The sequence below is a fragment of the Geospiza fortis genome, unplaced genomic scaffold (assembly GCF_000277835.1).
Source record: "Geospiza fortis unplaced genomic scaffold, GeoFor_1.0 scaffold41, whole genome shotgun sequence".
In the NCBI taxonomy this organism is placed as follows: Eukaryota; Metazoa; Chordata; class Aves; order Passeriformes; family Thraupidae; genus Geospiza; species Geospiza fortis.
In genome coordinates this window covers 11,762,292-11,779,097 of record NW_005054299.1, presented here as the reverse complement: position 1 = coordinate 11,779,097, position 16,806 = coordinate 11,762,292, and the positions used below count along the sequence as shown (strand labels likewise).

The following is a 16,806-nucleotide window of genomic DNA, read 5'->3' as shown; positions in this document are numbered from 1 at the left end:
CTTCAAATACCCCAAGCTGCACAAGACCTGGTGCTGAACAAGTCTGAGTGGAGAGGTAAGGGCCTGCCAGGAGGAGACAATGCCATGGCTTTGCTCTCAGAGAGATAGGTGACTCTGGTCAGGGCTGGGTTTACTCCCCTTCACCCATCACTTCCCCCTTTTCCTCAGAGATGAAGCCACAGCCCAGAATCAGGCAGTAAAGCCAGGCAGGTTGTGTGGAGGAGGCCCAGTCTGGGTGCAGGTCAAGGGAATTCTCCAAGAAACAAAAAGAAGTAAAAATCTAAGGAACGTTGTACTCAGCACAACCTTTTATTCTTATATATCACAGTATTAGTTATCTTGCCAAGGGCAGGTTGAGGCTAAAAGTGTATTGGAAAAAAAAAAGTAAAAATCAACCAACCAAAAAAAAAAAACCCCAAAACCAGCCAACCCTTGCCAACAGACACAAGGTACAAGTCAGGAATTTAAAAAGAAAACCCTTCCTCTTTAAACTATAGGTAACAGAGCTCCACCACCTCCTCGCATAAGAGTTGAGACAGGTATTTTATGGGTTCTTCAGGACCCGGGTCCAGCTACAGGAAATTGCCCTGAATGGAGCAGCATTGCCCTGTTTAAAATGGTCCTGAACTGCAACTCATCCTGGTTTCTTACTGTCTTAATCTCAGAAATAAAGGTTTGAATTCTCTATGCCCACGAGCTGCAGGTTGCTGGTTTCATGTTGCACCAGGCACTGGTAAAGGCCTACAATACACATTCAGTGAAAACATTTCAGGCTTTTTAAGTGTCAGCTGCTCTGTGATTTTATCTATTAAGCCATTGTGTTCAGAGAACCTGCAGCCAGGCATGGACCATTAGAACCGCACGTAACAGATACAGGTTTGTCCTGTTTTCCTACTTCTTGCCACCCTCCCCTCAATAAATTAATGACACTACTAAAATTCCAAGGGCAGAAGGTGAACAATAGTGTCCAGCCTGCTGGGAGCTGATAGAAATATTACTGGGTGCTTTCCAGACTCCATGCTATGTGCTGCCCTCAGCCCCATGAGGAGCTGCCACCTCCCTCTTTGGCTGTTTTTGGTATCAGTCACCAGTCAGGCACTTCTTCCTTCACTGCTCCTGTTGTGTGGCTGAAGGAAAAGCAGAGATTGGTTACCCTCACTCAAATCCTGCAGCATCCACCCTTTGCTGCCATGCCCATGCATCTCCCCACTTTCCTAGCTTGCGCCTCAGCAATTCTACTTATTTGTCTAAAAGCCAAGGTTCAGTCTCTTCCTTCTCAGGCTGAGGCTGTCCCAGTTTCTTCAGGTGGCTCCATCTCTACCATGGGTATCACCAAGTCACACTTTGCTGCCCATTAAGGCAGGTAGTTAGCTATTTTCCAGCGTGTTGCCAAGGAAACTGCTGGAGCTGAAGGACTGCAAATAGTTCTAGCCTGAAAAATGGTGAGCACTGCTACTGGAAATATTGCAAAAATTCATAAACAGCTACTCAGATATTTTAATACCTCTGGCATGAGATTCAGATACCAGTCATAAATGTCCATTTTATTTTATCACAGTACTGATTAATTCTAACATTTCCCATCTTTGTGTATCTTCTTTAAAAGCAGCCCACTGATAAAACACAGCCCTTAAAATAAACTTCAGTTTATTTTTCAACAGCTGTCCAAAATCCACGTTGAATAATACTTTGCTATGCTGTATCTAATTGAAGACCAGATGCCGTTGAACTGAAGTCATCAATACCCTGTACAAGTTAAGGCATCTGCTTGCACAAAACAGCTTGCTTTTTTGGCTCTTTACCTTCCAGCTTTTTGGGCCAGGACCAGTCTCATCTGTAAGGTACAAGTGTAGGTAGTTGTAGAAAGAAATATTGATTGCCATTCTTCTCATGACAGAGAGGATAAACTGTAAATTTTTTATTGCAAAATATTAAAATAAATTACATTTTACAAAGACTTAGCAAATATTTACATACAGTGTGATTCCAGTGACAATCAGCAACAAAGAACAGACAGACGGGCATATTATGGAGTGATAAGAGTCAGAACTGCACAAATGTCAAAAGCCGTATAAAGACAAGCAAATTTTTTAAAGTTAAATCCATCACAAATGGAATGAATCCCACGAGGCACAAAAATTACATGCCTACAAAGTCCTTTTGTTTAGTCAACAGACATATTGCTTTTTGCTCTCCTCGTTTGTCTCTGCACACTCTCCCAGATCAACTGGAGGAAAAATAAAATCTTCGCACATACAGCCGTGGATCTGTTATCAGTCTGGTTTTCATTCTGCGTGCTTTGTGATATCCATTGCCAGCAACAGATTCACGAATCATTAGTTCAGAAAAATGAAACACTCTGATTTCGTATTTCCTCAGTGACTTCGTACCAGTGTATCAGATGTGTCAGGCTGCCTGATGTGAGACAGGTATCTGAAAGTGATGCCCTTCTGGTAAAAACAGGCTTCAGTAACGCAGTACAAACCCAAGAAGCATCACAATGATGTCATGAAGAATGGGGTCACATAGTCTTACAGCACTTAAAAGGCCTTTTGTAGGAACAGACTTCCATGGTCACATTTCAGGATTTAATTTTTGAAAAAAAGAGTAAAATTGAAAGTACTGGCTCATCTTGGCAAAATTAATAAGTGAATCCATCCTTCACATGATGTGACTGGAAATAAAATCTACTTGTAGGCAACAGCTAGAAGGAAGAGTTTTCACTGCTATTCCATCCCTTCCTTATACATGCTTTTAAGCTTTTTTCCTTCCTTAAATATCCCTCTTTCCTCTCTTTCCAGGAAATCTGTCTCACCTATAAAACCAACTCCACAGCTTTAAGAAAACTGCTAACATTATTAGTTAGTCAAATGAAATCAATAGGTGTCCAAAGAAAATGTTTCCAGATTGACCAAATAATTGAAATAACTACAAGACATAACCAGGTAAGCACTGGGGAATTCACTCAGAGACACTTTTGGAGCTGAATAGAACAAAATCCAGCCTGGATAACCCTCTAAGTCATTACATGTAAATCTGAAGGCAGAAAGATATTAGTTTAGATCCCCCAGGCAGCTTCTTTTCTCAAGATGTGGAAGACAGGCAGACAAAAAGCTGTCCTGTTTAGCTCTTCGGCACTTCTGAGATGGCACCATAATTTTAAAAACCCTGGGAATGGTTCAGCTTTTTGGAGAGAGCCATTATGAAAGCTATGCATCAACTAAACCCCTCCAAAACTCTGAAACATGTAGGGCTTACCGAGACCAATTCTGTTGGCCCCTGCGTAAAGAGGAATTTTTTCCCAGTGTTAAGATTACATTAAGGCACATGGTGGGATATCTTGAGAACAGTTTTGTGAGGTGTGATCATGTTTCCCCAAAAAACAGGGAATATTGTACTTTGTTTTAATAAATTTAAACTATTACTTTAAATCCCATGATACTTATTATACAGACTTATAGTCTATGCTGACTATACTGGGAAAGGCCAGAGAGCCACATCTAGCTTGATAATATGAAACAGATCCCATCTATTCTCAGCTCTGGCATACAAGTGCACTTTGCTACGCAGAACAGAGTCTGGGTTCCAGTGTGCAACATCCTCTCCCAGTCAAAGCAGCCCAGCCAAGTGTCTGGGTTATATTATTTCAGTATTAAAGAGACTCTTTTCTTTCTTTTTTTTCTTGTTTTTTAAATGAAGATTGAACTATGCTTTTCCATTTCATGCACTTGCTGAAAGTCTTTTCTCATTGTCCTGTAGCTCTCTAACTGTTACTAAAACTTTGATCTTTGTATCAATAACGGAAGACAAGTTGGAGGACAACAAAAACTATAAAAACTATATGGAGTGCTTTCTCATTTTATTTTAAGTTAGTGTGGACTTTTTAAACAAAAAATACAAAAAAAAAAAAAAAAAAAAAAAAGAGAGAAGGCTAAACTGATTACACAAGCATCCTGCACATATGCACACAATCCTACCTAACATTTCTTACAGTTATTAAGTACAGCTGTCAACCACAGCCCTTCAGATACAAAAACTTGAAGGGCTTGGAGTAATTTTAGAAGAGTGGGGATTAAGGTATCTTACTAGAAGTAAATAAGAATCATCTTGATATGGCCTCTCCTTCTTTCCTGTCAGATACAAGTCAAATTCATCCAGCCACCCCTGCTCCAAATAGCGTAAATATAATAAAATTTGATTACAAATGAGAATCTCTCTTCAACAACACTACCATATATTGCAGATTAAATACAAATCAAATGATGTTGACTCCACAGTTGTTTAGTATGACAGGTGGACACAAGTTGGCCACAATTTGGCCATTGTGTTCACATTCTATTTGAAAAAATGCCATAAATGTGGAAAATTATAGGAAAGAAACAGAATAGTAAAGACAGTCCCTTGTTTCACAGTAGATAACTTCAAAACTCCCATCTCTAGACATCCCAAGGCTAGCTTCCCATGTATCCCCCTTCTTCTGTGGGACAGGCCAGCAACTGAAGCTGCAGCCAATATTTGCAGATATCAGAAATAGCCAGTAATTTAAGATTAGCATTGCAAGGTTCCAAAAGGTCTTCTTACAGAGCTAGTGAGTCTGCCAGCATTACACTGAAAATGAGACTGGGACAACTTTTAACTGTTCACTGAACTTTGGAAACTTTTGGACATACCATAATGGCTTAAATACTCTAAAACCAAACAGATCAGCAGAACCTGACATGCTAAGGTTTAAAGGTCTTGGCTATCTTCTGTTCCAAGCGTATTGTATAAAACTGAAGTCAATACCTCTTGCCAGCATATAATCAAGAGCCTCATGTGAAAGAGTTGTCAGGGTTAATGCACAGACATAGGAAAAGAAAGAAAAAGAAAACCATGGTAAAATTTCTTAGTAGCCAAAACAATTTGGGCATACATGCTATGAAGAGACATGCTTCCTTCTAGTGAGTAGCCCATCTCCAAGTCAAAAGATAATACTTTCAGAAGCTTAGAGCCAAAGTTCCTTCTAAAAAAAAGTGCCTTATGGCCCGAAGTCATTTGATCACATCTCAGTTTGCCCAAGGTTTGATATTGCCCAACCTTCTATCAAGTGAGATAGAAAAACCATTGTATACGCACATAGGTCAAACTCTAAAAACAAAACAAAACAATACATGAAGTGTAATCAACTGTTTCAAAAATCATCTCCCATTCAAGTCATGTCTGAAGTACCAAAGCAGGGAGGAACATCGAACAACAATACTGACTAACACACTGCCCAGATCAGCAGCAGTGCTACAGGTCCCTTCTGACAGGCATTAGGGCATTTGGAGAACATCTGTGCTTCCCAAGGTGATTTTTTCCTAAGAAGAACAGTGTCAATAAAACTTCACCTGTACACAGATACTGTATAAGGTTCATTCAAGTATTTCCTTTAGGAAATGGACAGTGGAAGGACACTTTCAACATTAAAAAAGTTCATTGCATCCTGCTTGTGCCCATACATGCTTTGATCAGTAAGTCTTCCAGTCATTTTACTCTTTGACAGTTCTGGAGCTGATATGCAGCTTAGCAGCCCAACTGGCGAGCTTCATCCCAGATTTTTCCTTGTTAGAGGGCTCCTTCTCGATCCATTCCTTTGGAACTCTTAGTATTTTATTTATGAAATTAGAATTCACTATAATTTGACAAGCACTGACGTACTCTACGGAGATGTTTCAGAGCTTCCTTCTCAGTCTGCCAGCACAGCTCAGCTCAGATCTGTGTGCCCTGGCATTCCATCCAAAGTTTCTCTTTAAGTACAGCGCCATATTTTCGGCAGTAACAACTTAACAATGAGCAACCCCCTTGATTTCATTTGTGACACATGCTGGATTCAAATCCAGGTTTTCAGAGGTGAAAGGCTAATGGAGTAACCGAATGTATTTGATGCCCAAAACAGTCTTGCAACAGTATAGTTACAATCCCAAACTATTTCCTCAATGAAATGCATGAACTCAGAGCAGATCCAGTGTATTAACTAGTCTTTTCTATTTTGTTCAAGAACCATGAAATCTAAAGAAGGAGTGGGACTCCAAATTCAACTGTTATTTTACAAGTCTTTCAGAAAAGCAAAGCTGAAAGGCTCAGAAGCCAACTTAGGATGGGAAAAGGAGATTGAAGTTTCTTAGTCTGGGACTTGCTTCTGTTTTCAAAGTGATGGGAGAAGCTGCAAACCTATTTTTCTCCTTGCTCTATGTTCAATATGCACTGACCCCTTTCAGAAAACCATTGTCCAGCATGCTTCACGTGGCAGCCTTCACATTGCTTACTGTATTATATTCATTCATCAGTTGTTCATAAGGCACAGAAAGTTCTAGCTCATTATTGGTAAAGGTAGATTCATCAGAGGATGGGAATTTTACCAATTTTTTTGCAGTTTCAGATTCCTCTGCAAGATTATCATCCATAGAGGATTTTGATGTTTCCTCATCATCTGAGATATCTTCCTCTTCATCATCATCTTCATTTACAAATGTTATATTGGCATTCTCAAATATTAAGGGCCGATAGTCTCTGGAATCCCACACTTCACCTTCTTCTTCACTAATCCTGTCCAGCTGGTTCACAAACATGGTTCCTTCTAGAGGGCTGTCTCCAATGTTTTTGTCATGGAGGGGTCTCAGTACGTGACCATTCTGAATGTCCAGGGAAGACTCATCATACTCAAATGACTCTGTTTTTGTGTAAGTCACCTGAACATCTATACTGGCATTCATTTGTTTGGCATTTTCCACTATAATCATTTTGTCATTGCTTGTCTTCAGGGCCTTCTTCCCAATTTGCTTTATAAGGTCATTGTAGGTCTCTTCCTTCTTTGAAAGAAAGCTGAAAATGTTGACATCCTTTGAGGTACCCATCTGAAGGGGTTTTTTAGGCCGAGGGTGGTTCTCAAATGACTCTTTTCTTTTTTTCCTCCGTTTCTTGATTGCTTTGTGGACTTCCACAAACATACTGACCTTCCAGTTAACAAAGAGTGAGAGCCAAGCTAGTCCCAGATAGATCCATAACTCCACAAAATATCTGTAAAGCGCATGATAGTTTGCATCTGGATTTACACCTACAGGAAATTAAAAACAGAAACATTACTGTAAGAAGACTCACAGCTGATAAACCTTTGAAGTTGTGACCCTGAGAATTGCTCTCTTCCTCACTAAAAGAGCCTTGTTATTTGAACACCACTCATAGAGGTAGCAAGTGAGGAAATGAAAGAAAAAGTTGATCCCACATCTTCCACTTCTTGGGTACACATATTCTGACCACTGGACTAACAAAATAAAAATGAAGTATATTTATCCTCTCCTTGTAAGATATAAAAGTGAACATTTTTCTGTTTAAAAATTACCAGTCTTCTTCCTGCCACTGAAATATGCATATATAGGTACCTTCCTTGAGAAAAAGATTCAGAGTTCCAGGTATGAGGACCAAAGTGCTGAACAAAGCAGTGGCTTTTAGAGAAAAGAAGAGGTTTAGGAGGAGAGAGGAATATGCTCAGCATTCCCCATTGACTAGTTCTAGGCAGGTGTAGAAAACATTGCCCAATGCCTACACATCCTGCTTAGTATATTGGATCCCATTCAAAGGTGCACAACTAACATGGTGGACAGGGTAGTTCCTTGCCTGAAATACAGACCTGGGGTACCAGAAGGACTTATGGACTCTAGAACTTGGCTGCAAAATTAACCCAATAAAGGCCTTAGGTGTCTACACCAACACTGAAGAGCCAGATCTAGTCCACTGGATCAGTACCTGGCCTTAACAGAATAGTCTATCCTGCAAAATGTGCTGTAAAAGCTTAGAAAACAAATTTTCAAATTAAGAGTTTGGAAATAGAATTGTGACGCTGTGCATGTAATAAAATAATACATAAAATACAATTACTGACCAGCAACAAAATCTCCAAATCCTATGGTGGTGATAGTGATGAATGAGAAATAGAGGCCTTCAATGTAGTTCCATCCTTCAGTCATCATGAAGACAAAGGGAGGAATAACCAGATGGACCAAGACACCCCAAACAATGAATATAGCCGTGCATGTAATTTGGGCTTTCCTCTGCAAAGAAAAAGAAAAAGTCAGGGAACAATCTCAATTTTTTTTCCCACCCATGGCACCAAGAATCATCTGACAGTACCAGATATTTCAGTTTTGTGCCAACAATTTAGCCACCATAATTAAAAGTCCCTAAAAGTGACTGAAGTAAACACACCTTTTTTTTTCCTTTAGGCAGAACTCCCTACCGTTGCAACTATTTGCTCAAAAAGGATTATTTGCTCATAGCTTTCTTTCATGCTCTTGGAAGAGTTTAAGGAGTCCCTAGTATTTTATAAATTGGAATGGGATATGGACACAGCACTCTAGTCTAAAAAGCCAGCACCTCTAATTTTCCTTTTACTCATTTCAATACAGAAGATCAGAAGCATTTTAAGTTGTTTCTCTCCCATTTCTGTTTCCTTCCCTTTGCCACTCATGTAAACCTCTGTACAAACCTCAACATACACACATATTATCACCATTACTTTCTGTATTTTCTTCTCAGGTGCAAACCCAAGAAATTTCTTGCTCTGATTCTGAAACTAAAGCAGTCCCAGTGCCCTCCAGGCACTATGACCCTACATTGCCTCCCATTTCTTCGCAGAGTTAGAACTGAGAATTCACTTGCAGTGGGGAAAGCAGGAGAAAGAATCCCAAACAAATCATCACCAAAAACCCAACAAAATGCCACAAACAAAAAAGCAAAAGCCGGTAACTCAGAACAAAATATTGTTTTGCAGTAGGTTCACTGCACAGCAGGAAATATTTGTGCTAGCATGCAAGCAGAGGGAGGCAAGCATATTTTCATTCCTGGCCTGAGGAGCTTGAATGAAATGTCTGTGAAATAGAGCCTCATGCACATTAGTTCTAAAGGTCTTTAACATAAGAAGTGGTATCAAAGGTTTTTATGAGATCTCATTTTGCCAAACTTCTTGCAGAACTAACACATCAAACCCCATCCCTCTTTTAGTTCTTTCAATGCAACACCATTTGGGAAAATTTGTGCAAGTGTTCATTTACTACTAGATAAGCAGGCAAGTTATGAAATGCAAGCTTAATTCATGCATCAAAACTACACAGTTCAAGGGTAAACAAGTAAGGGCTTACCAGGCTTACTCCTCTTTTCGTCAGAAACTGGCCCAGCCTCTTGGCACGTCCTCCAAAGAATTTCCCCAGAGCACTGATCCACGTCAAGCAGAGAGGGACTCCAAAAAGCCCATAAAATATGCAGAAGAGACGCCCAGCGTGTGTCTTTGGGGAAACATTTCCATAACCTGGAAGAGATAAGCATGTCCTCCGTTTGTTCTGGCTGAAGAGAATTCAAGGCAATTCCAGCTGTGCACAAAACAACACTGTGTGGGCTCCTACTGTGTTGGGCACTCCTTACTTCACCATCTAAAAGGGATTTAGTTTACTCCAGCTGCCCATCTTCTGAAACTGGATGCATTCCAATTCTACTCTAACAAACACATATTCCATTACTGCACTTTAGTGTTCCCTAGATTTAGTGCATCTTTTTCTGGACAAGATGGGATAAATAAAAAATAAAGCTCATCTCAAAACTTCTAATGTGATGTCCCAGTCTTAAGCAGCACTGTTAAAACTTGACTGATTTAATTTTACAGTGTGAAACTCAAAATTCATCCTGAAGCTAGGTTCCAGGTGAAAGATACACTATACACATTTAACTTGTGACCTGGTACCTTTGCAGGGTAAGAGCTTGTGAGTTAAGTGCAAAGCAAGTAAGTGCAAGATATTTCAAATTAATTTAGTTCTTTGCTGGTCATAGAACCCAAGAGGGTATTACAGATTCAGGCTCTAAAATCAGCAGCCTATATTCTAACCTTCTGATAGAGTCTTCTTATTTAGGTGTGTTATTGACTTCAACATTTTTCATAAGTTATAATATAAGCTGGGTATTGTGAATTTTAAATAATAAAGAAAGCCACAGTACTGCATATGGTTTAACAGTAAGACTTCTACATTCAGATTTCTCTGGTTATTTTGCATTCCCCCTTTTTTTTTAATTGTGCAACAAGTGTGTAACAGCACCATGTAGCAAAGATTTTTCTGCAAAAGCAGAAGGCATATGATGTTGAGTTCTGAAAACTTGTATATCACAGGAGAAAGACGTCTTCCAGCGCAGAGGATCTTATAAGGACAAATCAGTAGTGATATTTAAAAAGCAACAGTTGCTCTGCTTCACCTTTTTTTAAGAGGTGGATAAAAAATATAGTTAGTTATGTAAGCCAGAACACTGATAATTTAGTAGTAGCTTAAGAGAACGTGTGTGTAACAAGACAGCAATCCAAAAACCTCATATGCACTTGCTTTAGGTATTCATTTGATGGAATGCTTTGTTACACTTTCATTTTGGAATTTTATGATTTGGAAATTTAAGTGCATAAATCAATGGAACTGGAATGACACTAGCCAACCACAACAGCACCTTTAGTCCATTACTTATTGGAAAGGCACATTTCCCTCTTCTGTACACACATGGAGAGGGTGCCAAAACCCTTGGTTTTTTCCTCCATGAATCTGCAGGTGAACACACGCTTTAGGCAGCTCCAGCCAAGGGACTTTATTCGGTGGCTACCTTGACACAGAAATGGGATAGTACAAAAAGAGTAGAGCCTACAGAAAACTACAGATTGGAAGGTTGACATAGTAAATATTTACCGATTGTCGTGATCACAGTAGCAGCAAAGATCACAGCATTAGGCCAATTCCAGTTGTTAAAAGTATTGTTCCCAGTGATGGCAACCCCCTGTCCAGCCGCATCTGACACAATCTGTAAGGAAAAAGTAACAATCAATCTTGTAAAATCCTGGCAGCCAAAAAAAAGAAATGTGTCTGTTCCTCTCAGGCTTTCCCCCTTAGCTCATACTTTCAAAATAATCTCTTCAGTTTTTTGTGAAGGCTGGCCTAGTATATTCACTAACAATAATTTTATGAAATACTAAAAACTTTCTTCACATAAGAAAAACTAATGCAGGTGCTCTGACGTTTCAATTGGGAGTTTCAATTAGTTATTTACTTGACTTACAAGTTTAAATGGATGTCTTCCAGACAGCAAATAACACTCCTGCAAACTGAACTAGCATTTAACCTCCAGTGCAGATCTTGAATTTGGTTTAATATTAGGGACATCTTCAAAACTACTATCCATTTCAGAACACTGTTACATGCCTCAGCTTGACTTGGGTATGAATGGCATAGAATCCTTGGCAAAGCTCATGTGATTCATGTTAATTCACCTGCTGTCTCTACCAAAGTGAAACCATCTAAAAGCAAATGGTAAAACTGTAATTTTCAAAGACAGAGAATTAACATTTTTTTCAAAGCATTTCATGCAACAGGATTCCAATCATTGCCCCTGAATCAGGCCCTTTTGTTCTCCCACGCTGGAATCTGGTAGCTGTGACAAATGCAAAGCACTAATTCTTATTCAGTGCAGAAAGTGCAAGCTTCAGATCAAAACCATGCATCTTGCTGATTCTCGAGTTCATTTCTACCTCCCCAAAGTAAAAGGACAAAACCAAACAGATATACTGTATTCCCTCTGGGAAATCTCAAGTTATTTAAATGTTTGCCCTGTAGCATCATGATGCAGTTAAAGCCTTACCACGTTACTCTGCTTTTTTCCCTTCAGTGTAAACACTGAACAAAACTCTGAGGCTACATCAATAGACACAAAAGGTGAAGATATTTCCAAATACTGATTTATAATGTTACCCACTGTCTGCATTTCTCTCTCAATAAGTGATGAACATAGAAACTATCTGCAGCTAAATATTTTAAAAACTGGAAGCAAAACAGTTTAGAAATTTTTTTTAGAAATAAACATGACAGGTGATGTTTATTTTAAACTAGCAACAACTTTTAAAGGTAACAACCAACTCTTCCTTCCCCCATCACCCTTTCCTTCCTTTCTATTTGATTAAGATCTGATCTTGGACCCAGCAGAGACTCTACACAAAGTTCAATGACTACTGAAAACATACACAAGTTAACACAGGTTTTAATTATTCTTGAGACTTATTACATATCACCACCCTCCTACTGTAATAAAAATGCCCTCAAATGAATGTATTGTACATATACAAGATGCACATAATTTAATTAAAAATGCACTTTCAACACACTGTTGTGTGTTGTTCCAGGCTGTTCCAGAAGATAAAAGGAGAAGCACTGAAAATGAATGAAGGTAAAGAACTCTTTTCTTTTCTCCTGGTAAACTCAAAGTGTGTGTAAAACTGGATGCAGTATCTTTCCATAGCCTACAGGCTCTGGATAGAAAAGGGACAGAGTTCTCACCAAGACACTCATTTATCATGAGAAAGTGGTGTACAAATGAGAAGCAGCCCTAAAACAGGCAGGTTGAGGGCAGGCAAGTAAAACACACAATGTTTTGAGAGCAGGCAAGTAAAACACACAAACCCTCTTCCAAAAAAATAAATGGATCACAAGAGCTCATCTGAGAAGAAACCAATCAAAGTACAATCACTCATTTCTGCCATGGTCTGCAGAGGAACTTCCTGAAAGTCCCAAAGGACATCCAAATCACCTGAAAAACACAATCTGTAATCTATTATTCTTGAAAAGATGCCTTGACTTCTTCCATTGCCTAAATATTACACTAAGAGCCAGTTTTCCATTCATTCTCCATTCCATAATCAGACTTGGATATTTTTTAGTTGTTGTTTCCTCACAAAGCAAGTGATCTCCAAGAGACCCAGTGAACTATCCACTCCCATTATCTCATTGCATTAATCCACCTTGGCCTGACCTCATGAGCTCAGTTTCCCAGCACACACAATTATGTCAAGACCTGCCAGGATTTGAGGTCTGGAGGTCTAAAGAGGCCCCAGATCTGAGGGGAAGAAGCTGCTGGACTGAGTGGCACACAGTTGCCCTTTGCAGCCAGGCAGCTAACATTCTGGGGGAGATGGCCAGCTCTACAAGTTAAATGAACCCTTGGTATGGAGAACCAGAGATAATTCTCCAGACACAACTGGCACCCTCTTCCTATCCCTATTTGCACACAGCTATTGGCTATTAGCACATAATTACCTAAGATCTACAGTCCAGTCTTCTAAGTTACTTCATGCCTGCAATAAGTCTGAATGTACTATATGCATCCCAGCTGCAGGAACAAAGACAGTCACAAAACATGCTTATATAGCTTTGGTGCTGTGGGAAATATGTAGCTGCTTTCCAAGCAGCTTAACTTTTGCCCATACTGAAATAATTAAAGATTCTGGCTTAAAAAAAAAAAAGGTGAGTGGACACAATACAACTGAACAGCAAACATGGTTGTGTTTTTTTGCTTGGCAAATCTGTTAGGCTCAAATGTCAGAGATGACTTTGTTTTCATATGCGAGGACATAGAATGCCCCAGGTTGGCTGCGCTTAATTTCCTAAAATACAGAAAACTTCCACCAAAAAGTCTTTGGATTGTAAAAAACAAGGCATGGAAGAAGAGGGTAGATGGTGCAAGTGTTAGTATCTTGAAAGACGTAATTTTAAAATACTTTTTCAAGTATGCCCAAATGCAAAAGCTGAAAATAACTAACTTATAATTTATACATCACCTTAGGTCTCACCTCAAGAAAGTTCATACTGATAAAGGCAGGACTGTTTTAGGCACCTGCCACTTGAACTTCCCCCATATGAGTAAGAGTAGGGCTGGAATGTTCTCAAAACAGATTTTAAAACAGCAAGAAGAGATCTTGGCCCATATAGGTCACACACCATTACTGATTTTACTCTAAGAGTTAAGGAGTGCAAGAAAATCTTAAGAGACTCTAGTAAGGAACAGTTGGGTCTGATGACAGTAAGCAATAGGAAGAAAAAAGGACTTCTGGGGTACTTGTGACTAGATAGACAGATACACCAGACTGAAGACAGAAGACAATAAACCGACTATATATAAACTAGTGCAACAGATCCTGCCCCACAGGCACCCTATTACATACAGGAAGAACAGCCAGATATTGCTCAGAGCCAGGTCTCTTTTGAAGAGGCTAAAGCCTCCCGTGTTATTCAAAGCATTCCCTGGGGATCTCACTTACAGGTCTAATGGCAGCTTTAAGGTTCTCCCAGTGGTATGAACAATTGTCTTTTGAAATGCTATTTTTCCACAAGAAAGGAGATGTAATTGAACTATTAAGCCTGAAATTAGACCCAATGGCTTTCATTCTACTCCCAAGAATATTACAACGTAATGGACAATCACAGCTTCTGAAAGCTGAATCCATTAAAGCAAGAACTGATGCATCCTTTGAGGACTCCTAGGCTTTGTCCTCACTCCTGACTCCAAAAGAACATAGGAGTAAGTTTGCTTCTTTCTCAAGTTGTTTTATCAAGGATGTAAAGATTTAGTGCACTGAAAAACACTGAATTTAGAATCTACCAAGTACTTTAGAGACTTTCCTACAAGAAATAAAAAAGCTTTAACAGCAATCTTTTTTCACACTGACATCTAAATCTTTTATACAATTTGAAGAAACCAGAGAAGTGCAGTAGTTATCTAATCAGAGGTAAGTATAATACTGACAATTAGCCAATCACAATGAAATTGTCCAGGGTAATATATTTTAAATTTAAACTATCAGATGAACAGTATACTTCTGTTCATCTTTAACCAGATTTCAGTTTTTAACCAAATCCAGCAGCAGCAGGGCTAAACAGATAGGTGAAGTGGTACAAGCAACTGTATGAACAAAATGCCTAAAGGAATTCGTAGTGACTTTAAAACTACATAAACAGTTAAAATCCATGCCATGCAAATTGCACACCCTTTTACTTGTCCCACACGGGTTTTACAGTGATTTAGGTTTTCTGGCTCCAGCTATAAAGTTACAGTAGCAGTCAGCTGTTTATAATAATCTTATTTTTAGATGCAATAAAAACATATTTAATTGTTAATGGATATGTTTCCAATAGTAAAAAACCTGAGTCACATGTTAAGACTCCCAGGTCAGATATACATTACAAAGTTCTGGTGACCTGGATAATATTGTCACAGGACTGACTACCTGTATATAAAGAGAAAAGAAACCCTCTCAGCCAGTAACCCTTTTGAAGGAAAAAGGCCTGTGGGTGGTCACAGCTAAATTGACAGGACAGCATACTCAGACTCATTATGCAGACAGGCAGCACAGTGGCCACTGGGGGAAGTTTCCTGTCCTGTTGGCATATTGCACTTTGATGTCTGCGTACACATTAAAAGCAGCAGAAGCTATTTCACAGGCACAGTCTGAATTTTGTAAGTACTTTATAGCTAGATCAAGTTGTAAGATCACAGTCAAACTAGAATATATTAATCCTGGCTTACAGCTCTCATAGCTCAACTACAGAGTAAGTTTCTGTATTTAGTTGTTAAACAACAAATATATATCTAATGTAATACTAAACACCATAATTTATTGTTTTGAGTTACAGTCACTGGAGAAAGACAAAACAACAAACAAACAAGGTAGATATTGAAGGTGATTGGCTTTCACTCTGCACCCCCAATGTGCCCCAACTGAACGGAAGATACTGTCCATCAGAGGAAATATTTTCCTCTCTGGAATACCTTGGCAGCTTGGGTTTTGGGTAAGGAAGGGGAAAGTGAAGCCAACTATGCAACTAATGATTTTACCAATGAATAAAAAACTCTTTCCCCCCAATTACTTTTCACGTCTAGAAATATGAGGTATACACAAGTAATGTTTTATTAGAAATTCCTGTTTGAGTTCTTCAAAGACTTCATATTAACCTATATATTCTTTCACCTCTCTTCCCAACCTCAAAGACAGATGCAGTACTGCTAAGAAAATCTTGCTGTGCCACGCTGCTTACTTTGGTAGCCAGAGACACAACGTGGCAGAGCTGCAGAAAGCCGAGAGAATTCACATACGGTGAAATGATTTCATTGAGGCAGCAGAAAGATCAGCTATTCCCATGTCATCTTTAGAACGGCTGCTATACATGTGTCAGTGCACAGAAATGGAAGCTCATTACTTCTTGGAAAGGAAAAAAAAAATTCTTTAAGGATTAGAATACAAAAACCTCACACAGCCTAGAATACAAAAGAGCAGCACCCTCTCTGGACATGTTTCTGCCACTTGGCACCTGGCACATTTCATATGTGATCTGCTCAAGGCAAGAGCTCTCAGGAAAGCATGGTAGTAACCATCCTCCCCTTCTAAGCAGCTCAAAGCCATGAGAAAAGCACACAATTGTGGTTCCTGCCATCTTTATTCACTGCCATCTCTAGTGTAATGACAGACTTACCCTAACTGCTCGCTTGGTCTCAAGCGTTCCCATCGGAATCACACTGGCAACATGACCAGGGCCAGCACACGGGGCCAAGTGGACAAGCCCTTGAGGCTGCCTTTGCCACTTGACAGTCTCTGCAGGATTACACAAACAAGCAGGACTTAGGATAGCTGACCTCTCATTTCCCTCTCAGCATTATCTGTGTTTGCAGTATGAATTTCATGTTTGTCAGGGCAAGAACCATGCCAGATGTAAAAAGAAGTCTTTTAGCTGAGTCCTGGATTTCCTACTTCTCTTCTGTGGGGAATGGTTTGCGACCTTTTTTGAGAAAGAAAAATAAGACAAATGAACCACATTGTCTCAGTCTGACAGGCAACACCCTTGTGTCTTGCTAACCTGTGAAAGTTTTACTGTCCTTTACTGACCTATGCAGAGAGTTGAGCTGGAAGCAAGAGGTGCAGGATATGAGTCAGCAGCACCTGCAGTA

The 16,806-nt window shown here is 39.4% G+C and overlaps 1 protein-coding gene across 1 annotated transcript; it reads right to left on the bottom strand.

Annotated features, from left to right (window-relative positions):
• Positions 1-1,885: 1,885 nt before the first annotated feature.
• On the bottom strand, positions 1,886-16,367 carry KCNK5 (potassium two pore domain channel subfamily K member 5). The gene is made up of 5 exons (XM_031059668.1): positions 16,335-16,367; positions 10,731-10,842; positions 9,156-9,322; positions 7,901-8,069; positions 1,886-7,075 (listed from the first exon to the last, which is right to left on the bottom strand). Exons 1-5 carry the CDS (start codon positions 16,365-16,367, stop codon positions 6,261-6,263), a joined length of 1,296 nt encoding a protein of 431 aa, XP_030915528.1. The 3' UTR covers positions 1,886-6,260.
• Positions 16,368-16,806: the final 439 nt, after the last annotated feature.

What these genes read in the sequence shown, in the direction of transcription:
- KCNK5 (XM_031059668.1), bottom strand. Translation starts at nt 16,367, where the DNA reads ATGGGAACGCTTGAGACCAAGCGAGCAGTTAGG. An exon ending in CGAAAAGAGGAGTAAGCCTG is followed by an intron (nt 8,070 to 9,155) that starts GTAAGCCCTTAC and finishes TTTTCTTTGCAG; the next exon opens with AGGAAAGCCCAAATTACATG. An exon ending in ATTTGGAGATTTTGTTGCTG is followed by an intron (nt 7,076 to 7,900) that starts GTCAGTAATTGT and finishes AATTTCCTGTAG; the next exon opens with GTGTAAATCCAGATGCAAAC.